The sequence below is a fragment of the Phocoena sinus genome, chromosome 3 (genome assembly GCF_008692025.1).
Source record: "Phocoena sinus isolate mPhoSin1 chromosome 3, mPhoSin1.pri, whole genome shotgun sequence".
In the NCBI taxonomy this organism is placed as follows: Eukaryota; Metazoa; Chordata; class Mammalia; order Artiodactyla; family Phocoenidae; genus Phocoena; species Phocoena sinus.
Genome location: NC_045765.1, coordinates 38,980,336 through 39,003,649, shown reverse-complemented (window position 1 = coordinate 39,003,649; position 23,314 = coordinate 38,980,336). Strand labels below are relative to the sequence as shown.

Genomic DNA, 23,314 nt, shown 5'->3' with positions numbered 1-23,314 from the left:
TTGTTTTAACTCATGCAGTATTCCACATGCAGGGGGACCTTGGAGTATATCCAACCTACTTCACTGTAAAGATGGGGAAACATAGGTCAAGTGACTTATCTAAGATCACTTAGTTGCAAAACCAGGACCAAAAGGCAAGCCTCTGGATTTCCAAAACAGTGGTTTCAACAAAACCATATTGCTTCCTCTTACAAGCAAATAGAATTCAGGGGCCAGGGAATTATTTTTGCCCAAGATCTAACCAAACACATACATAATTGTCTTTTTTGTTTTTAAGCAACGTGTTCCTGCAAGGTGAAAAGACAAGGAAGGAATCACAGGGAGAAATATGTCTTCCAGAAATCTACAGCATCTAAAATAATACGCCGTATAGAATGAAAATCCAATCTCTCATTGTTAGATATTTGTAATCACTGACACCCAAAATCCCAAGGATCACAGCAGAAAATTAAAAATTAAAAAAAAGAAAGAAACCTCACTTCTGTTTTTAAAGCCATCCTCCACAAACACACCCACAGCTTTCTCACATGGCACCAGGGACAGAATGTATATATATATATATATATATATATATATATATATATATATATATATATATATGCCATCCTTTCTGAAATAGCAATTTAAATTAGTATGAGTGATGTAACATCAAACCACAAAGGATCATGAATCCTGAGTGCTAGGGAAATGATGTGAGATCAGGGAGGGCAAAGACTTCCACAAGTTCTTTGCTGAGTGTTGAGTAATGTGGCTCCTCTATAAATAGCCCCTGATGGGAAGAGCTGAGTGATTAACTAGAAATTTGTGTGCCCTTTGGAAATATTTCAGAAAGGTTCTCCTGTAGCAAGACTTTACCGCTTAACTTTAAAAAGTCTCAAATGCTTTCAAATTATTTACCTTGTGAAGTAGGAAAGGCAACTCTTATTTCCCACATTGTAGATAAGGTGGCACCTCAGGAACAGAGTGGTGAAGTGACTTGCTCAGGGGTCCCAAGGTTGGAATTCGGTGCTGCCTGACTTTCACCTGGTTTGAGGGCTCACCAGGCTGCATCTCCATGAGAACCGTTTCTTTGGAGACTTAGAGCAGATAAGTCTTGAGGAGAAAGGTGCCTGTCCTCTCAGTTCTTTCCCGGGCTTTGCCGGTAAATACGTCCTGTCACCATGTACTTGCCTTTTTGTCCCTGAGGCAATTAATACTTCCTGAATGAAGCTGAGGGAGATCCCTGCTTCAAAGAGGGCAGCTTCAGAGATTTGGCCCCAGGGAAGTGAAACGGAGGGTGAGAAGGTAATTTTGAACAGAAGAACAGCATTTGGGATCAGACTCCATTGGTGGAAGCCCCCTCTCCCCAACCCTCAGGTTTATTTTCTATCACTTCACCTTGTTCTTCTTCACAGAACGTCTCTCAGTTGGAACCGGACATTTGCTAGGTACATTTATTCTCCATCTCTCCTAACAGATGATAAGCTCCAAAAGTGCCGGGGCCTGTCTTTTGTACACCAGTACCTACTCAGCTCCTGGCACGGTGCTTGGAACAAAATAGGTGCTCGATAAATATTAGGGAGATAAATGAGCACTTGGAAATAATGTGAGATCAATGAGGTCCGAAAGGAGCCCAAATCTTCAGTCCTCCTACTGCTGCAGGTGTGGTTCCCAGGCCTGAGGGGTCCTGGGGACAAGTTCTCCCTAAGCGGCGCGGCTGGCTCTCCCGGGGCGGGAGCCCGGGTTGCAGGTCCGGGACGCGCCGGCCGCGCAGAGGGGCGCGCCCAGAGACCCTGGCCGCAGCCATTTCCTGCTCTTTGTGTGACAGCCGCAACGGCGAAGGGGCGGGACACCGGGGGCGGAGGAGGAGCTGCGGCGGGTGGAGGGGCGGGGCCGAGGGCGGGGCCCAGCGCGGCCGCAGCGGAGCGGAGCCGGGCAGAGCATCCTGCGCCCCGGCGCGGGCCACCGCAGTAGCCTCGGGCCGCTTCCCTAGACCTGCCGCAGACCCAGGTAAGCGGTGCTGGCAGGCCTTGGGGCCGGCGTGGGGACTGGGATGCTGCTGGGGATGGCGACGCGGCCGTAAGAATGCTCGAGGGGCCGGCACCTCTTCTCCCAGCCCCGGGGGTGTGCTCAGCACGGCGGCTGGGCTAGCGCGGCCTGGGGGCCGCCGAAGCCCCCGGAGGCTGGGCCTCCGGCCCGGAACAGCTCCCTGCCCCCTCCGGCCCACCCTGGGCCCCGCGGCGCGTACCCCCTGCGGGAGACGCCGACGCACGGCGGAGCTGGGGCGCGGCGGCTGTGGCAGCAGCAGCAGGTGCGCGGCCTGGGCCGGAGTCGCCGGCCGGGGAGGAAGCGGCGCTCATCACGAGCATCGGAGACACCTGCAGCGGCCGCGACCCCGGCGGCGGCGGCGGCGGCGGCGGCGGCGGTGGTGGCGGTCTCCCCGCGCTCAGGTACTGCAGAGCGCCGGCCGCCGCCTCTGCCGTTCCGGCTACCATCGCCTCCCGCAGGGCCAGCAAGAACCGCCTGGGCCCGCCTGGCTGCCGCCTCGGGCACACAGAGCCCTTCAGTGAACGTGAGATGGGTGGGGCGAGGGGCGAAGAGGCGGCGTTTGGGGGTGGGGGCTTTAATGAGAGAGGAGGCACGCCTGACCTGCTTTGAAACCTTCCGGCCTAGCTCGCCCTCCCTCCCGGCTGTCTGGGGGCGGGGGAGGAGGTAGGGGAAAGGAGATGAGTGGGCTGACTCCTGGGGGAAAGGTTGGGTTTTCATGAGCTCTGAACAATCGGGAAGATGCCTACCTGTCAGTAGTAGGCTTCTGCTTTTCAGGGCAGCCCTCCCCCACCATGGGTATACACCGTCTAAAAAGGAAGAGAAGGGCGTGCACTCCGTGTGCCAGTGGGGACGGCGGCGGGAAGCATGGTCCGAGAGGAGTATGGTTTTATTGAGAACCTGGCAGAGAAGGACGCTGGGACTGCCCAGGTGCCCTCCCCAGCCCAGGGAATTTGACCTCTGCTTGCCTAGTTTCCCCAGCACAGCAGAAAGACTCACCAAGGGCTGATGGGCTCTTACAGCCAGGCCAAGAAGGGGACAAGTATCTTTTCTTGCCAGCTCCTGGGCACCCCCTGCCTGTGTCCCCTTTAGGGCAGGGGGTGGCTTACGTTACTTTGGGGCACAGGCCCTGTTGCAAGCCATTCTGGCAACCATGCGATCACAGATGTTGGAGGGCAAAAATCTAGGTTCACATCCCTGGCAGGATGGTGAAGGCCTTGAAGGTTGTTTTCTCCACCATCAGACCTTCCTTCTCTGTGACCCTCCCTGAGACTGCCCACCTCCAGTTCCATACACTGTCCTGTGCTCCACCATCCCCCCACCCATTCTCCTGTGTCAAAAATTGTTTTCAAGAAAGGAGCCAGTGAACACATTTATTCTCAAGAGCTAAATACACAAGAATCTCCCATTAGACCCAGGAGGTGTTTTAGGAGTCATCTGACCAGAAAGGAAACAGAGGCTTAGAGGCATTTTAATGGGAAACAACGCTTTAAGTAAATAATATTTGATATCTCTAATGGTGGAATTTCAGGCAGTGAGCTGGAAGTGGGAGTGGGGAGCTGGGTAGCAATTTTGGGGAACAGCTTGATGAAATGACAACATTTAGCAGCTGTCAGCTCTGCTGGCTGCAGGGGCAGCTTCAGCCCTAAGAGCAAAAATACCATAGAAGTAGTGTGTGTGTGTGTGTGTGTGTGTGTGTGTGTGTGTGTGTGTGTGTGTAACTGGTCAGGGGTTACTGTCACTAGAGGGTATTGTGGAGCACCCAGTGTACACTTGGAGGAGGTGAAACTTTCCTATAGAGAGTTACTTGTTGGCACTGGCTACCATCTGCCAGGGCAGCTCCGAGGCCACAAGGAGAGTGTGTTATTGCTCACAAAGCCAGTCCCTCTGGCTAGCTCTGCAGGCTGAGCCTCTGGCTGCGGGCATTAGCGCTCTGCTCACTAAGCTTCTTTATTATATTTCCTGGCCAGTTCTGACTGGTTCTGCAGGCACCCAAGCCTGCCTTATTCAGTCCCTGCTAGTAATGGAAAAGGAAAAACTCATTTTAGGTATTAGGCCAATAGTAGGGTGTAAAATCCACCAGGATCGGAGAGTTTTACTCCAATCAAATCAGAGGCTGGCCCAGAGAAGACAGTAGGCAAGAATTTAAAAACTGGAAAAGGGTCTCGGGGGAACAGTGCATGTCCCCTGTGATATATCATGCCCTCTCGGACATTCAGTGGGCCTCCGCTGCTGTCATTGATCAGCAAGCCGAATTAGGTGATGAATAGGCAACAAGCTAATTGACATTGGGAACCGCACTCCTGGAAAACAGTGCCGAGCTCCAGTCTCCATGTTTGAGGATCAGCCTACACTCTCAAAGAGGTTTCTTTTGGCCGCTGTTGGCCCCAGGGTTCCACCAAGAGCTGCACAAAATGGCCTTTTATAGCCTCCATGTGGCCACTGTAACAATGAGTCTATTTCTTTACTGGCAAGTATTAATTATTCACTTGCAGTTGACGAAACCAGGCATCAGTCACCTCATTGGAGCCCTTGTAAAAGGCCTTTGGTCTTATTGTTCTGAGGAGCAAAGCTAAGCCTAGGGTCCAGAGGATGGATCCTGCATTAGTAGTGGAGGTGGGGCAAGAGGGTAGAGCATACTGTCACCTCGGGCAGTGACACGGTGTGCCCGCAATGATGGGGAAGGAGCTGGTACTTAATTGGATGCTCTAGTAAACAAGGGATGCATGCAAATGCTATGTAGAGTGTCTAGCACATAGTACTATAATATTTATATGTTTATCATTATAATGTATTAATTACATAATCATTAAGAATGTGGCTCATGCCACATTATATATTGTGTGTCAATTTAAGAACACAGATCTTTTATTGTTGTCATTGTTGACTCTGCTAAAGGATTCAGTGACCTTAGAAGGCCTCCCACAGTGAAGGTTCCGCCCTGGTCACTCAGCAGACACCTCATTGCTGGTGGCCATGTCCAAGAACAGCACACCTGCGAGTTGGCTGGTGTAAGTCTTCATTGCTGGGGATGAGGAGGGTTAGTTTGATCCCTGCTAAGAGGAGTCCCAGTTTGGGGGAGGAGGTGTCATCAACCCCGAGTTCTTACCAACTCTTCTACCTCCAGAGCCTTCCTGGATTTTGCTTTCCCCAGGGGGAGTTGGTCTCTGTGACCAAGGAACCCAGCCCCAGGTTGACCTGCAGAAGGTAGCCAAAGAAAGCGTGGTAAGCTGTGGTGTCAGCAAGGGCCTCAGCTGGGAAGTACTCCTGAGTAGCACACTGAAGGTGGATACAGCTGCAGTAGGAAGAGAGAAGGGGGAGGGAATATGCCCAGCGGAAGCCCAGAGGTAGTTCTCACATTTCAACACAGATCGGGAAGGACCTCTTCCTCTGTGTACATTCAGCATTTTGCAACCCAACCAAAAATGTTGAAGGCTTGCTTCGCTTCCCCCTGCGGACAAAGCAGTACTGTGGTCTTTGGACACAAGATTTATTCCTGACTTGCTGTGTGCCTTTAAATCAGCCACTACCTCTCTGACTTTGAAAATTGGGGAACCGAAAGCAGCCTGCGCAGCTTGTTACCTACCTGTTGGCCACAGGAGCCTGTGGATGAGATAATGTTTGTAAACTTCAGGCTGAGAAGAAAAGGCCCTGGAAACAGAGGAGAGAAGGAGGTTCCCGAATGTATGGCTCCTTTGGATGGCTGCCCTCCATTCCTAAAGGAACAATTTATTAATTATATACTGTGTGTCAACTTAAGAAGACAAATCTGTGGTCTCTCTGCACCACTGAGCCAACTGAAAGGGAAACTGAAAGGCACTTTGTGATTCACAGATTCTGTCAAGGACCCTGGATGGTCTTGTCTGTACAAAGACACCTCAGAATTCGGTCAGTGCGTGTGGGACGCCTCCCAGGATGCAAAGATGTTGGGTACTGGCTGCCTAGCCATGGCCACTATGCTAAGCACTGTGTGTGATGTGCCTCAAAGGACTACCATTCAAGCCATACTTCTTGGACCCTGGCCACAGAGGCAAAAACAAATTGGGTGCAAATTCTTGAAAGAAATTGTTTTGAGAAGGCAGAGTTTGGGTTCAGGCGGAATTTCTTGCAGGGATCATTCTGGCTGAGTGGCATTTTGATAGACTTGCAGCAACTCAGGAACAGTACAAGCAGAGAGGAAAGTAAACATGACCCGGAGAGCTGCCCGATAAAGACCCAACGATGACTTATCAATAGGTCTTTTGATTTTGTGTTTCCATTATCATTAGGCCATCTTAGGGTAGTGGTCCTCAGACGTTCATCTCTTCGTGGAACAGAGAGACGTTTAGTGTGTCCATGGTGTGTGGTCTCTGTCTTCTAAATAAGGCAGGAGATGAGGTCCTCTGCAGAAGTTAAAGGTGGTGGACTGGTTAGGAAAGTGTGGGAGATGTCTGGAGATTTGGAACAGCTGTCTTTGTGGGTGGAATAAGAAATCAAATGGGGATGAATGAGAGCATTGTCTAACTTTACTGAAGGCCCAGCTGAGATCAAAGAGAATCTGCAGGGCTGACCCTCATAGAAGACACTCAGTAACTCAGTGTTAAGTGAAGGGATACCTGAGAATGACTTTCTATTTGTGCTTTTAAATTGTGATGGCTTAAGAACGATTCAGGCAAGGTATGAATGGTGAGACAAGAATTCAAAACTCAGGGTCAGCCATCAACCTCCAAGTATGCTATACCTTCATATGAGGAAGAAAAATGAAATTCTGTTTTTTATTTGTTGAGGTGGAAACTGTATGACAGGAGAATTTTCTAAATATATCTCTTCAGATTCTTACAGTAATAAGGCTGACTTAGATATGGTACCTTAGGGGACCATGATGTTTTAATTTTTTTTTTTTAATCAGAAGACATGAATTTTGGCCATTGGCTCTTGTATTCAACAAATAGTTCATGAAGTGTTAATTAAGCAAGTCATGCCTAGGATGTGCCCAGCTCTGTGCTAGTTGCTATGGGTCAGACCCCCCAAAAGATGACAGTTATCCTTGTCATTTTTGGTGGTGCAAAGAATTAGTAAAATATAAAGCAGTTTATAATGCAATAGGAAATTATGGACTCCAGACTGTGAGTGCTATGGGAATCCAAGAAATGAAGGTTGTGGTGGAGTTTGGCTGGTCAGACCTTCATGGAGGGGGCGTGTCTTGAATCGGGCCTTGACAGTGGTCAAAGGTAGGATGTGAGAAGGGGAGAGGACAGTCCACTAGGGAGCAGAGAGAGTTTGAGCAAAGGCACAAGGCAAGAATGTCCATGGGCAGGTTTATGGCACCGTAAGTACTCTTGCCACAGTGGACAGGTTGTGTTGGGAAGCATAGTCTTGAAGGACGTCCTTTGGATGGAGTGTCCCATTTATAGTCACAGTCATTTGCTTTTGAGTTGGAATGACTCTGAGAGGTTCAAGTTCAGTGATTCCTAACTAGTTGTTTTGGGGTCTGCTTTTGTTTTTTCCTAAGTACATTTGATGGACAGTGTCAACATACTCAGTACATCACACCGAGCAGCCATTCCCCTCCCCAGCTCTACCCCATTTTCTCCCACTCAAGAAAAGAGATGAACATGCAAACAATGATACCATGGGAGGACTTTGAACCCTCCCTCACACATAATAAAGAGCACCTTGTTTGCAAACCTCACTAGTCAAACTGTTACTGGGACAAGTTGCCGCAATAACCTTCGCAACAGAGGTTTTGCCATCGTGGTTGAGAAGCGCTACTAGACCAGCCTTCATATTTTACAGACAGAGAAATTGCCCTTTTAGAGTGAGGGAAAGTGTGGTTTGAGGGCCTATGTCAGTCTTCAGGCTGAGCCACATTCGAGTTGCACCTTCACATCCATGAAGCTGAGGTTTGCATGCCCCGAGCTGGTGGTCGAACTGAAGTCTCGCTCTTTGTTTCCACAGCATATGGAATGGCTTCCCTTTCTGAGTTTTAGCAGGTGCCTCTGAAAGGCAGCTTCTCTCCCCAGATACGAGTCACGTTGCTGCCCCTCCTGTGGTGCCCTGTCACAGGCCCCAGCGGGAGCAAATCAGCAAGCTGCCTTCTGTGGCATGACCTCCCCTCCCAAGAGGGTGGGATCTGCTGGATTGGGTTGTCAAGGGAAATGCCTCCTCAACCCTGGCAACACAGGAAGCAGCTGAGTGAAACGGCAAATGGAGTGGCAAGCCCTTTAGCCCCGCCAGGATCTTTTTCTTTGCTGTAAACAAACAGGAGGGTAGGCCTTCTCCAGAGACCCAAGTCGAGGCTGACTTGGACTTCTCTGCTGTGACCTCAGGCCCCCTGTGTGGAGAGAGGCTGCAAGTGATGGGGCCTCTGGACCTAGAAGCCCCACAGGGAGGGACTTACATAGCAAAGGCTGCCTGAGACAGAGCAGTGGACTGGCCAGCTGTCTGACTGCCAGCAAGGAAGCCTTGAGTTGTTGTCTTTTAAAGTAAATTTTAAATTCTTGATCAAAGCAATACCCGCACATGCTTAAAATAATCAAATAGTATTGAAAGACTCACAGTGAAAAACAAGTATCCAGTGCCCACCTCCCCCAGAGGCTGCTGCTTTTAACTTACCATTTCTTCCAGTAGTTGCCTCCAGATCTCTAAACGATATGCTTATGCTGCTGTTTCTTGATTTATCTATTCTGTGTGTCATCTGTTCACTTCCTGCTGTGATGGATGAAGATTTCGCCCTCTGACACCATCCCCGTCTCCCCTGCCCTCATCTCCCAATATAGTAAGAGCTCTGTTTTAACCCAAATCATGTTTAAAGCATCTACCTTATTGAGACGTGTAAATGATGACCACGAGAGAACCAAGTAATGTCCTTTGATTGTAGTGTTTCCTTTCTTAAATGGATTTTTGTTTTACTGCAGAATTCTTCCTCCCTCCTTCCCTCCCTCCCTTCCTTCTTTTTAATATTCCTCTTTTTCTTTTGCGGCACTGTCATATCAGTTATTGTGTCAGGTCCCCTTGTCTTCCCAGGAAGTTGCAGTGTTAGCCCAGCTCAGCCCCGAACTAGCCAAGGGACCCTGCCCAAGTCCTCTCGTGTCTCGACCTCAGTGTCCTTATAGTAAAAAGAGAGCTCAGGTAGGAGGCTAGAGACCCATCTTGTCCTCATTCTAAACCTCAAAGCCCATCAGCCCACCTCAGAGATTTGTATGTCTGAGGAATCTCTCCTGGTGGGCGGGGCAACCCCAGGCGCTGGCAGGTGGCAGTGCCACAGAAACAGGCCGAGGATGGGCCTGGTTCAGGCCCTGCCTCATGGTGGTCCGCCCACCCTGCGGTCTAGGGGCTGCTCCCTGGGGTAGTGTGGCTGCATCTCTTGCTTTTTCTTCCCTGTTCATTTTCATTCAGCACAGTCTCTGCGTGTAGGGGCAGCATCGTACTCCCCAGACTCCCCAAGCTCCTGCCCCAGCTCCAGCTCTCTTTGACCCACTCCCGCTTATGTTACATATACCCAAAGTTCCCCAAAAGTGGTCATACAAATACTAACATTTTTTGGTAAAAGCTTTATTGAGATATAGTTCACATATTGTACAATTCACCCATTTAAAGCATATAGCTCAGTGACTTTTAGTATATTCGCAGAGGTGTGCAACCATCATCACGATTAATTTCCATAACATTTTCATCACCCCAGAAAGAAACCTCATACCCTTTAGCAACCCCACCTATTTCCCTCAATCGCTACCCTGAGGCTAGGCAATTACTAATCAACCTTATATCTCTATAGATTTGCCTATTTTGGGCATTTCCTTTAAAAGGTATGTTATGCTTCTTTCACTTAACATAATTTATTATTTCCAGAGTTAATCTACATGGTAGCATGTATCCATAATTCATTCCTTTTTGTGGCTGAGTAATATTCCATGGTATGGATATACCATTTTTTATTCATCTGTTCATCCGTTGATGGATATTTGACTTGTTTCCCCTTTTTGTCTATTACAAATAATGCTACTATGAGCATTCATGAACAAGTTTTTTTGTGAATATATATTTTTAGTTTTCTTAGGCATATACCTAGGAGTGGAATTGCTGGGTCTTATGGTAACTCTGTGTTTAAAAACGTGAGGAGGGGGCTTCCCTGGTGGCGCAGTGGTTGAGAGTCTGCCTGCCGATGCAGGGGACACGGGTTTGTGCCCTGGTCTAGGAAGATCCCACATGCCGCGGAGCGGCTGGGCCCGTGAGCCATGGCTGCTGAGCCTGCGCGTCCAGAGCCTGTGCTCGGCAGTGGGAGAGGCCACAACAGTGAGAGGCCCGCGTACCGCAAAAAAAAAAACAAAAACAAAAATGTAAGGAGGGACTTCCCTGGTGGCACAGAGGTTAAGTATCCGCCTGCCAATGCAGGGGACACGGGTTCGATCCCTGGTCCAGGAAGATCCCACATGCCGCAGAGCAACTAAGCCCATGCGCCGTAACTGCTGAGCCTGTGCTCTAGAGCCTGCGAGCCACAACTACTGAGCCTGTGTGCCACACTTACTGAAGCCCATGCGCCTAGAGCCCGTGCTCCGCAACAAGAGAAGCTACTGCAATGAGAAGCCCGCGCACTGCAACGAAGAGTAGCCCCCACTCGCTGCAACTAGAGAAAGCCTGAGTGCAGCCACAAAGACCCAATGCAGCCAAAAATAAATAAAATTAAAAAAGAATTTTTTTTAAACGTGAGGAACTGCCGTACTGTTTATCAAAGTGGCTGTACTATTACATTCCTACCAGCAATGAATGGGGGTTCCAATTTCAAACCCTCACCAACACTTGTACTTACCTGTCTTTTTGCTTATAGCCATTTTAATAGATGTGAAGTAATAGCTCGTTGTGATTTTGATTTGCATTTCCCTAATAACTAGGAATAATAATCATCTTTTAATGTGATTATCAGCCATTTGTATATCTTCTTTGGAGAAAAGTCTGTTCAGATCCTTTGCCTATTTTTAAAATTGGGTTGTCTTTTTATTATTGAATTTTAAGAGTTCTTTATATATTCTCCACGTTTAGCAGATATATGATTTCCAAATATTTTCTCCCATTCTGTGGATTGTCTTTTCACTTTTTTTTTTTTTTTTTTGGCCATACTGCACAGCTTGTGGGATCTTAGCTCCCCAACCTGGGATCGAACCTGGTCCCCAGCAGTGAAAGCGCTAAGTCCTAACCACTGGACCTCCAGGGAATTCCCTCTTTTCACTTTTTTGATGATGTCTCTTGAAGTACAAAAGTTTTAAATTTAGTTTTGATGATGGGTAGTTTTATCTATTTTTATTTCATTGTTTGTGCTTTTGGTGTCATTACATATTCCAAAGTCACAAGTGTTTACTCCTGTGTTTTTTTCCTAAGAGTTTTATAGTTTTAGGTATTACATTTAGGTCTTTGATCCATTTTGAGTTAATTCGTTATATGGTGTGAGGTAGAGGTTAAACTTCATTGTTTGGCATGTGGATGTCCAGCTGTCCCAAAACCATTTGTTGAAAAGAGTATTTTTTCCCCATTGAATTGTCTTGGCAACCTTGTCAACAAATCAGTTGACCATAAATGTTATCTTTGGATTCTTAATTCTGTTCCATTGATCTATATTTCTGTCCTTATGCCAGCACCACACTGTTTGATTACTATAGCTTTGTAGTAAATTTTTACATCAAGAACTGTGCATCGTCCAATTTTGTTCTTTTTCAAGATTGTTTTGGCTATTCTAGGTGGGTCCCTTGAATTTCCATATGAATTTTAGGATCAGTTTGTCAATTTCTGCACAGAAGCCAGCTGGGATTTGAATAGGGATTACGTTGGATTTATATCAGTTTGGGAAGCGTTGCCATTTTAACAGTGTAAGTCTTCCAATCTATGAAAATGGGATATCTTTTCATTTATTTGGGTTGTCTTTCATTTTTTCAACAGTCTTCTACAGTTTTCAGAGTATACATTTTACAATTCTTTTTGCTATATTTATTCCTAAGTATTGTATTATTTTTGACGCTATGGTATATAGAGTTGCTTTCCTAATTTCATTTTTATATTGAGCATTGCTAATGAATAGAGATAGAATTGATTTTCCTTATATTCTTATATCCTGCAACTTTGCTGGACGTGTTTATTCATTCTAATAGTTTTCTAGTGGATATTTTTGGATTTTCTACATACAAGGTCATATCATCTTCAAATAGAGATAATTTTACTTCTTCCTTTCTAATGTGGACATCATTTATTTCATTGCCTTTCCTAATTGTTCTGATATCCTGGCTAGAGCCTCCAGCACAATGTTGAATAGAAATGGAGAGAGTGGAGCTCTTCATCTTCTTCCTAATCCTGGGGGAAAGCATTTAATCTTTCATCATTAAGTCTGATGTTGGCTGTAGCTGTTTTTGTAGCTGCCCTTTATCAGGTTGAGAAAGTTACCTTCTGTTCCTAGTTGGCTGAGTGTTTTTATTATGAAGGAGTGTGAGTTTTGTAAAATGCTTTTTCTGTATGTGTTGAGATGATCCTGTGGGATTTGTCGTTTATTGCATTGATATGGCTTATCACATTCATTGATTTTTGGATGTTAATGTTAAACCAGTCTTACATTCCAGGGTGAATTTCACTTGGTCTTGGTGTATAATCCTTTTTATGTGTTGCTGGATTTAGATTTTGTTGGGGGGACTAACATTTATGATGCACTTTTTACCTACCAACTACTATTTTTACATGGGATAACTCAGTTTTCAAAGCATATGAGGTAGGAACTATTATTATTCTTCATATAAAAATGAAGCACGTGAGGCTCAGAAACATTATGCCATCTTCCCAAGGTCACACAGCCAGGTAGCGGCAGTCAGGACTCTAGTTCACTACCACACTAAACCACCTCTAGTGAGCATATCAATGGTGGACGTGAGATGATTTTCACATGACACTCAGACCTGTGTTTGTTCTCATTGTTTTTTATTTTTTGTAGTTTCCCTCTGCTTCTCTATTAGTGATTATGATATAAAGCTTTCTTCTAAAATATATTTATAAAGTGGAAACAAAAAGTCTATTTAGAAAAAATACTAAGTAAATAATTGTACAGGCAGTTTATGGATGTGACTGCATATTCTGTATTGATTTAAATTATGTTATTAATAATGAAGGAGAAGGAATGGGAAGCTAGAAATGAGGACATGCTAAGTCATCTCTTTCCTCCCGTGTTGTCGGGGAATTCAGGTATGTTCATGCATTCTTTCATCCATCTAGTACTTCTTCGGTGCCTCATCTTTCCTTGGCACCCTACTGAGGTCTCCAAGGTTTTCAGTGATGGGTAAGAAATGGTCTCTGGCTTCAGGGAGCTTGCACATGCACGCGTCGTTCTGCTCTGGTTTGGGGGCAACATATATTTTATTTTGTGGGCAAACTCAGATTGAGTGCTAGTGGCCACTTGGAGTTTTGTATTTCACAAGAAGAATTCTGAGGCTACCTGTGGACTCTGAGAAATAGAGACGTTATCAATGAGCAGCATTTGACCTGGTATGCGAAGAGGAAGTAGCAGTACTTTGGAATTTTTTCCTTGCTCAGTCAAATGCTGCTTCAAATGTTTTTTTTGAGGGGGACAGTCTAAGCTTCCCTTATATTTATTTTTATATATTTATTTACTTATATATTTTTTATTTGCAGATATACATATGCATTTATTTTTTTTAACTTTATTTTTAGTTATTTGTTTTAGTTGCTTTCTAGCTGGAGAGATTTACAGACAAGGAGAATATTTCTTGGGCTCTCATGAAACCCAAAGGTGACAGTTACCTAATCTTTATGGCTTGACAGAGTCTTACTCTTCAGAGGAAGGAAAAGGCAGCCAAGTTGGAAAAAAAGAGAAAGTAAAGTGCTTGGTACCTTTCAAAAAGGTATAAAAGTGGTGCAGTTTAGAAGAAAGGGCTTAGAATTGGGAGTCGAGATATCCCATTTCTGCCCTAACTCAGTCACTAGTAGTGACCATGTGACCGTGAATGAACGTTTTCATTTCTTAGCAACAGTGTGTCCTCCCTAGAAAAACAGCAAAAATAACACCTGTCCCCTCGAGCCTGCAAGGGTGTTATGATTGAAGAAATCAAAATGAAAGATCTGTAGAGTTAAGAATTAGTGTAATATTTCTGATGCCTTCCTCTTGTGTAGGAGAGTTGTTGCAATGTTTAATTCATCCATTCGCTCTCTTAAACAGAGGCCATCCGACTAGCTAATATTTCCCGAGTGCTTGCTGTGTGCCTGCTGTTGGGCTGAGCATTTCACGTGCTGTAATGTTATATAATCCTCATAATAAATCACTGAGGGCAGGGACTATTATTAATCATCGCCCTTTTACAGATAAGGAAACGGAGGCTCAGAGAGGTTAAGGAACATACTTATGGTTATGCAGCTAGGAAGTAACAGATGGCGGATATGAACACAGAACTCGAGCTTACCCACCATACTTAGCCTAGTTTTCCATGTCATTAAACCTTCTGACTTTTTTCGTTTTTCTCCCAGAAAGTCAGTCAGAAAATAACAATGCAGATCTTTTGCTTAGAGAATAGCAACCTGCATTCCCTCTCTTAGTGCCCATCCTGCGTCTGTGAGGCCCCTTGCTTCTTGTTCAGGATCTGTCAGTCATCTCAGTGGGGGGGTGGAGGGGTGGAGGGGTGGAGGGGGTCGGGCACGGGGCCTACAGGACCTTCTCAGAAGCAGATTGCCCGCGAGCCCGGTGTTATTACTACTCGGTGAAACCAGGCCCCTGAGTTTCCGTTTGTTATGAAGATGCTGAATTTAAATCTGCCATGAATGCCCCACAGTGCAGGTTGCAGCTGTGTCTGGTAAATGGTGCTCCCAGAACAGTGTTAGTTTTTTTAATATTTTATTAATTTCTCTTGCAAAGTGACAAAATGACCACGTGGTCGTAGACTCAATATTAAGAATTCTCCTCCTTTGGAAGATTGCATAACAGGCAGGACATTGGCGCTGGAAAAGAAGTACTTCTTTTCATGTATACCTCTGATAAAATTTCCGGAATGTTTTTTCTTTCTGACTGATGTGGAGTTGGCAGTGACTTCTAGCACTTGGGCTAAAAATGTCTGATTTCCTTCTCCCTTAGGCAGTGAATGATCTGCAAAGAAACAGAGAAATCCATTAGAGAAGCTGTATTTGTAATGGAAATAAAGACTCCTAATTTTTTGGCTCTGTAGGTCGTTCACTTACTGATTCTGATCAAGGGAAGGACGGGAGTATTATTGTGTTAAAGGGGAAAATCTTAAGGGTTATTCTGGTAAATGAGTGTTTTAGAATCTGAGAAGCTTAGAAGAAACCCAGGTTATAGGAGGAAGGAGAAGGTAAAGATCAAAAGTAGGAGTCAGGGAAGATGAAGGAAGGGAAGACAGATTAGAACTGGGATTGTATACATTGAGCTGGGAGTTTTTATGGAACATTTCTGACCTATTTAAAATTGGAGGGACTTCCCTGGCGGTTCAGAGGTTAAGACTCCGAGCTTCCATTGCAGGGGGCCCAGGTTCAAGCCCTGGTCGGGGAACTAAGATCCCACATGCTGCGTGGCATGGCCAAAGATAAAAGTAACATAAAATTGGATAAAAAATTATTATAAATCTCTGTGTGTAAGCATCACACGGGATTGACTTTTTTTTTTTTTTGCGGTACGCGGGCCTCTCACTGTTGTGGCCTCTCCCGTTGCGGAGCACAGGCTCCGGACGCGCAGGCCCAGCGGCCATGGCTTACAGGCTCAGCCCTTCCGCGGCATGTGGGATCTTCCCAGACTGGGGCACGAACCCGTGTTCCCTGCATCAGCAGGCGTACTCTCAACCACTGCGCCACCTGGGAAGCCCAACAGTTATTAACTTTAGCTGATTTTGCCTCATTTATTTCTCACTCTTCCCCCATCTAATACGAATTGGAAGCAAACCCCTGTATCCTTTCATCCATATTTTGTAGGTATTTGTCGAAGATAAGGACTATTTTAAAATATAACCTCAATATTGTTGTCACATCTAAAAAATAATAACAGTTTCCTTAATATTGTCAAATATCGAGTCAGTAACTAGCCAGAGAAATTTTCCTGTTTTCTCATATATGTTACAATTTCATCTTTATGGTGGTTTGTTTGAAATAAGATCCAAATGAGGTAAAACCATGTGATAGTCTAAGTCTCTTATCATCTGTAACTTCCCCCTCCATCTCTTTTTTTTTTCCCCTTGCACTTTATTTGTTAAAGATACTCAGCCATTTGTCCAGCAGACTTTCCCATAGATTGTATTTTACTGAGTACCGCACCGTGGTGTGTTTTAACATGTTCTGTCCTCTGTATTTCCTGTTAGATTGTATCAAGGGCTTGATTGGATTCAGATATTTTGTTTTGAGTTCAGCACTCTTTGTAAGATGATGGTGTGTTTTTCCATCAGGAGGCACATAATATCTGGTTGTCCCTCGTGTAGTGATGTTAGCAGCAGTTGGTGATCAGTGCCTACATCCATTTGTTCACTAGGGGTTGGAAACTAGGGATATTTTAATTCTGTGAATATTTCTGGGGGAAAAAAAGAAATACCTTTATAAAGAGAAGCATCTCTCTCTCCTGCAATTCATTTATCCAGTTGTACAGTTGGTATAGGAAAGATTGGTTCAGTGTTTGCTTCTTTCCTTTTATTTATTGACTTTCAATGTAAAAGTTGGTTCACAGGCATCCTCCAGCAGTAACAAAGGCGTAAAACCAAGTTTTTGTTAAGTGTCTTTACGATCTCATGGATTCACATATATCTGATATTGTTTCAAGTCCCTTGAGTTGTGCTAACTGGTGCTCAGATCACCCCATCTTTGGCCAATGGAGGCTGCCTCAATTTGGCCCCTGGGTTCCTTTGACACAGCCCTGGTAGTCATAGATAAATAGTCGCTTCTAGGCCTTTTTTTTTTAATTTTATTCATTTATTTTTAACATCTTTATTGGAGTATAATTGCTTTACAATGGTGTGTTAGTTTCTGCTCTATAACAAAGTGAATCAGCTATACATATACACACGTTCCCATATCTCTTCCCTCTTGCGTCTCCCTCCCTCCTCCAGGCCTTTCAAACCTAGGTTCCAAGCCCAGCTCCAGCACTTGCCAGCCCTTGACCTTGTAAAGTGACCTAAATTCTGAGCTTCTGTTTGCTCATCTGTAAAACGGGAATCATCATAGTACTTACCTTTATAAGGTTGATGCAAGATTAAAATAGCTGAGTGCTTGGCAGAGTGACACAGAGTAATGGCTTTAAAATGTTAGGTTTATTATTATTTGAAGTAACGAAGAGAATTATTAGGGCTTTGGAGCTTACAGATCATTATGCCCTGGACAGTCATTAACCCTTCCTGCAAAATGGACTTAACATTAATGTACTAAGAAGACAATCTTTTCTGTGGATTGGCAAATGGTTTTGCCTGTAGAACTGAATGCCACATTTAGAATTCAGGCAGAGAAGAGAGCAGAGGAAGCAGCATAGGTGTGGAGAGGGCCTGAAACCACCCCTGTGAGGCGAGGCACCTGCAGAGGGCAGAGGAGGCAGTCACCTCTGAGTGCCAAACCCCCGCCGCCCCCCCCCCCCACCCCGTGCCCTCATTGGATGTGGCCTTCACTGTTGCCATAGCGTGTGACAGGGAGGTGAGTTGAGAACTTAGTGAAGTGTGAAGCGGTAGTCAGCAGCTCAGCCCCATCTGCCCTCCCAGCCGGGCCTAAAGGAGACACAGGGGCAGCCTGCGTGGGGTGCACTCTGCAACTGTGTCAGCCCTTCACAGCCTGGGCCCAGCTCTGCTGTCGCTGGTCCTTTTCTGCCCTGGCCTCTGACACCACATTTCCTAATGAGTGAGGCAAATTCTCTGACACTCTGAGACTCCAGCCCTGAAGCAGGTCTCAGGCTTCCACTGGGATTAGGGATGGGGATTAGGGATGGGGAGGGAGGGAGGGAGGGCGCTCTCCGGAGCACCGCAGCCTTCTCCGTGTTTCCTCATTCGAATATGCTAAAGGGTTAGAAGTTGCTGCACTCCTTATTATTATGTTATTAACCTTTTTTTAAAACTCAGTTTTCTGTTCACCTAGTCTACTATTTGTTTTGTTTTGCTGTTTTTTGCTTCATTTATTTCTCCTTTTGTAATTAGTAATCCCTGCATTCTCATTTTTGGGGGTTGATTTTATCCTTTTTTAGATTTTTGAGTGGAAAATTCAGTTATTTAATTCTGCTTTCTTATTTCCTATGAAATGCATTCAGTTCTAAATATTTTTACAATTTCTATTTGAATTCCTCTTCAGCTATGAATAACCTAGCAGTATGTTTTTTACAAATTTTCATAGATACGGAGTTTTTTCTTTGCTATAATTTACATTATTGATTTCTAAGTTTATTGCACTGTAGTCAGTGAATGTGACTTCTAGAAGGTCATATTTAGGGAACTTGTGAGAACTTGTTTTATGCTCTAAATCATGATGATTTTTAATAAATGTTTCACGTATGCTTTAAAAAATGAGTATTCTGTTTTGCTCAGTGCTGATGTTCTTAAAATAGCAGTTAGCTCCTGTTAGGTAGGTGCTGTTTAGAACCTCTTCAGCTTCACTGCCTGGCAAAGTTCTCATCACACCCACTGTAGTCTGCCAGGGCCTGAGACACAAAAATGTCCATTTTGGGCTGATTTGTTTGGTGTGGCTCACAAAACATACCATATGTCCAGGCCAAGGAAGACAGTGGCTCTAATGTTTTTGCAAATAAGGTTTAAATTTGCTGGGAGTCTGAATTCTTTGACTCCCAGCTTAATTTCACACTCTGGTTTCAAGCTGATAATCTTTGGCTCTCTCAATCATGGATGTTTGTGTTATGCAATAATTTAAGAGTGGAACTGATAAATATCTTCTTGAATAACAAAAGCTGGAGGCTGACTTTGGCTTTGGCCCGTGTTCTAGCGTCAAGCATAATTTGAGGTCCTTTGCTCCTGGTCACTGTGGTTGTATGAGTGTCAACATAACTTCTCTGAGCCTTGTTTTTCCATCAGTTATGTGGATATGAGACCACCTGCCATCAGAGGGTTGTGGTGAGGCTCAGTCAAAGCAATAGACATAAAAAAGTACTTCGTAAACTGTACAGAGATCCTCAGATATCAGGCACGGGTTGAGGGCACCACGTGAAGCAGTAGCAAGTGGAAGCCGTCTCGGTGCGTGTTTCTTAACTCCCCGGGTTCTCTGGAAGGAGCCTGGATAGGGTGAGCGTGGGAGAAGTGTTGGAAGGCCCCTGAAACTCTGCGTTTCCTTCTCTTCCATCCCCCCCAGTGCGGAAAACAGAAACTGCCGCCATGACCACCCACGTCACCCTGGAAGATGCCCTGTCCAACGTGGACCTGCTGGAAGAGCTGCCCCTCCCTGACCAGCAGCCATGCATCGAACCCCCGCCTTCCTCCATCATGTACCAGGTTAAGTCCTCCCAGAGCACCAGGGCCAGATGGTGGGGGGTGGGATCAGGAATTCTGGGGATCCCCTGAGAGGATTTGCCCTGAAGGCAGAGGGAAGTGGGATGCCTGCATCTAGAAGGTGAAAGGTCATCAGCTGATGGAGTCCCTGCTGCGCTGGTGGAGCTGAGTGTAAGCAATAGATAAGCTAGTAAATGTACACCAGGGCTGTTTCTCTTCCCTCGGGGAAGGCTTGTTGATCCGTTCTGACCCCAAATACCTTCCCGGCTGTTCTTGCTGCAGCACGGACCAAGGTTTTGGCAGCTCTGACCTCATGAATTAAATATCGCAATTTAGAAACCCCTAGAGCCTGCCTGGGTAATTACTTTTCCTTCATGTATGTGACAAGAGGTCTTCAACTCCCCACAGCCGATAATGGCTCCGGGAAGCCAGTCACAGTTGTTTGCTTTTGCCGGAGAGGCAAGCTTGTGACAAACCGTGATCGGATTGCTCAAAACCGAGATCCCACCTGGGCGTGGTGGGAAGGGCATCCGTGCAGCTGTAGTCATCCTTGCAAATAGACCCTGTCTGGGTGTGCTGGGCAAGTATACCATGTTATGAAAGAATTAGTTAATTGGAAATTTTTAGCTTTTTAGCTGTATTTGACCTTTTGAAAGTTCTTGGACTGCTAAATGAGACCGAATATAAACGCATAGTATATTTTAAATTTCATTCAGTGGCTAGACTTATTATGCACATGCCTGAAGGTTCAACTCATCCACTTGGTTTATTCACATTTTCTAACCCAGATTAAATTTTAATTACGTAAATATCTTTTTTATTATTAGCAATGCAGCAAAGTATTTATAACAAATAAAAATTTCCCTGTAACTGTGTCTATATATATATACACACACACCTTTTTACCACGTATATATATATAATTTTTTTTTTTAACCAAAAGAGAATGACACTATATTATGTTGCTCTATGGTTTGGCTTTTTTAACTTAAAATTTATTATGGGTATTTTTCCTGACAATACTGCTATGCTACCACACTGTATTTAACCACCACATAGTACTTATAAGATGAGCCCATTGTATGGATATACTGTTATTTGTTTAGCTTTTTGCTGTTAATGGATATTTGGATGGTTTCCAGTATTTTTATTTAAAAAAATACTGCAGTTATTATTCTTGTACGGATGTATCTGCACCCTTGGGCAAGTATTTTTGCCACTGCTGGATCAAAGCAGTGTACCTCTTCAACTTTTGTTTTAAATATCTTCATCTTTCAAAAATTTTTTTTATACAATTTTTAAAGTTATTACAAAATATTGGCTACATTCCCACCAGAGTTGTACAGTACAACCTTGAGCCTACTTTACATCCACTAGTTTGTACCTCCCTTTGCCCACCACTGGTAACCGCTAGTTTTTCCTCTATATCTGTGAGTCTGCTTCTTTCTAAAAAAAAAAACACGTCTTCACTTTTAAGAGCTATTTAGGCTTGTATGGTTTAAGCCTTTACTTCCGAGGCTCCCTGGGTGAACCTGATGACCCATGGGAAGCAGATGCAGGCCCTGGCTGTAGCCAGCTCCTGCCCAGTGGGATTCAGGGTGGGATTTCTTGGCGGAAGATGAGAGGGTGATGTGGGGATAGATTTCCACAGAGAACTCGGGCATTTGTTGGCAGCGGTTTATTCCCTGGACACCCAGCCACCTTGAACCTGTTTTCCAACCACCAAGTATTCCTGTTCTCTAATTCCTGCAGGCTAACTTTGACACAAACTTCGAGGACAGGAATGCGTTTGTCACAGGCATTGCAAGGTACATTGAGCAGGCTACAGTCCACTCCAGCATGGTAAGTCTCTGTGACCTTCAGGGACAGACGTGCCCCCGCTGGTGGGGGCGGGGCTGTGGGCAGCTTCTCTTGCCGGGGGCATGTGCTCAGCTGTTCCAAGAACACTCTGCCTCAGATCCATCTCCTCAAGCCCATCCTCATGCCCCACCCATCCCCTCTCAGCGCCTGGAGGCACACTGTTCCTATCTTCCAGCCTTGCAAATCCTGCTCACCTTTGGGGCAGAACTCTATACCCACTGTTCACTTCCCTGAGCTTCTCTAGCTTTGGGGGTTAACAGTTGATTAGATCCTGCCTTGTTTTATGCTTTATAGATAGATTACTGGCTGTGTGGAATTTTGGCCCTTGACCAAAGCACAAAGTTTCTCAAAAAAGGTTTGGAGTAACACATTACTGGTGGCCTAAATCATTCACAAAGAGGGACCCGTTGTTTGATGGGTCTTTGTCTGACCCATCTGTGAGGGTACCCTTCCTTCTTGGGCTTTCATTGATTTCATCCTCATGCATCGCTGACATTTAAAGAATTCCAAATTTCTCATTCACAGGTTCTGCCTGTGGCTCAGTGGACCTTTCTCACTATATCAACGATAGCCTAAAGCCTGTCTCACCACTCCCTGCCCATTCATTCAATAAATGTTGTGTACCTGGTACCTGGAGAGACCCTGCTAAATGCTGGAGAGGGGGATATGCAAGGACAGATAGGGCTGGTCTTGGTTCTCAATGAGTCAAGTAGAAATAGACAGGCTTACCATTTATTGAACATTTTACGTGCAGATATTTTAAATGCATTGTCTTAATTAATCCTCACCTCAACCCTTTGAAGAAGGTTCTATTACAATACTCATTTTATGGGTGGGGAAAACTGAGGTCCAGAAGAGTTAAGTAACTTACTCAGGGTCTTGCCACTGACAAATGGCAGAGCTAAACCCAAATCTGTTTGACTACAAAACCTGTGCTCTAGATGGCTCTTTGCAAACAAATAAAAATACACAAAGTTAAAGGTAAAAGGCATGGTGAAAGTTCAAAGTCTTTAAGGGGCCCTGAGAGGCTCAGAGAAAGCTTGATGAAGGAAGTGGGTTTTGAGTAGAGGCTTGTATACTGTACATACACACACACATTATAACCACATATTTTATATATATATATATATATACACACACACACATATATATAATATATGGTTATTATATATACATAATATATATGTTATATATATATATATACCATATATAAATGGTACTTTAAACTATATAAGGTTTTCTTATACGTGGTATCATTGGAACCTTATAATAGCCCTGTGACTTGCAAAGAGATCATTATTCCCATTTTAGGGATGAGAAAACTGAGACCTAGAGAAGTTAATAAGCAGGTTGCTCATGATCCCACAATTAGTAAGTCACAAGGTTGAACCTAGAATCCAGGACTTAAGATTCCCAGCCCTGATCTCTTTCCACTGACCTCTGCTGTCCCACACAATTAGAATTTTATCTGTCAGGGATGAGATGGAGAGCATCTGGCTGGTGGAAGCAGCATGAGGAAAGGCACAGAGGCAGAAGGCACAGAGACTGCCTGGGTTTGGACTGTGAAGTACATATAGGGAAATTCTTGGTGGTATTTATCAAAAATTAGATAAGGGTCAGTGCATAGGGGCTGTCTTCGTTTGATAGAGCTGCCATAACAAAATACCACAGACTGGGTGGCTTAAATAACAAATTTATTTTCTCCCAGTTCTGGAGACAGAAGTCCAATATCAAGGTGTCAGCAGGGTTGCTTTCTCCGGAGGCCACTCCGTGGCTTACAGACGGCCGCCTTCTGGCGATGTCCTCACACGGTCTTTTGTCTGTGCAGGCACATGTAAGGTGTCTCTCTGTGTGTCCAAATTCTGTCAGATTGGATGAGGGTCCTTAATGGCCTCATGTTAACTTAATCATCTCTTTAAAGGCCCTGTCTCCAAATATAGTCACATTCTGAGGTCCTGAGGTTAGGGCTTCAACATATGAATTTCACAGGGGGGACACAAGTCAGC

At 44.9% G+C, this 23,314-nt stretch overlaps 1 protein-coding gene across 1 annotated transcript in view; it reads left to right on the top strand.

Annotated features, from left to right (window-relative positions):
• Window positions 1–1,874: 1,874 nt before the first annotated feature.
• CYFIP2 (cytoplasmic FMR1 interacting protein 2) overlaps window positions 1,875–23,314 on the top strand; it is a 131,996-nt gene continuing 110,556 nt past the window's right edge. The window contains exons 1-3 of the mRNA XM_032627786.1: window positions 1,875–1,989; window positions 19,312–19,451; window positions 21,201–21,290. Coding sequence (XP_032483677.1) covers window positions 19,335–19,451; window positions 21,201–21,290 — 207 coding nt within the window. The 5' untranslated portion in view covers window positions 1,875–1,989; window positions 19,312–19,334. The remainder of the gene's footprint in view (window positions 1,990–19,311; window positions 19,452–21,200; window positions 21,291–23,314) is intronic.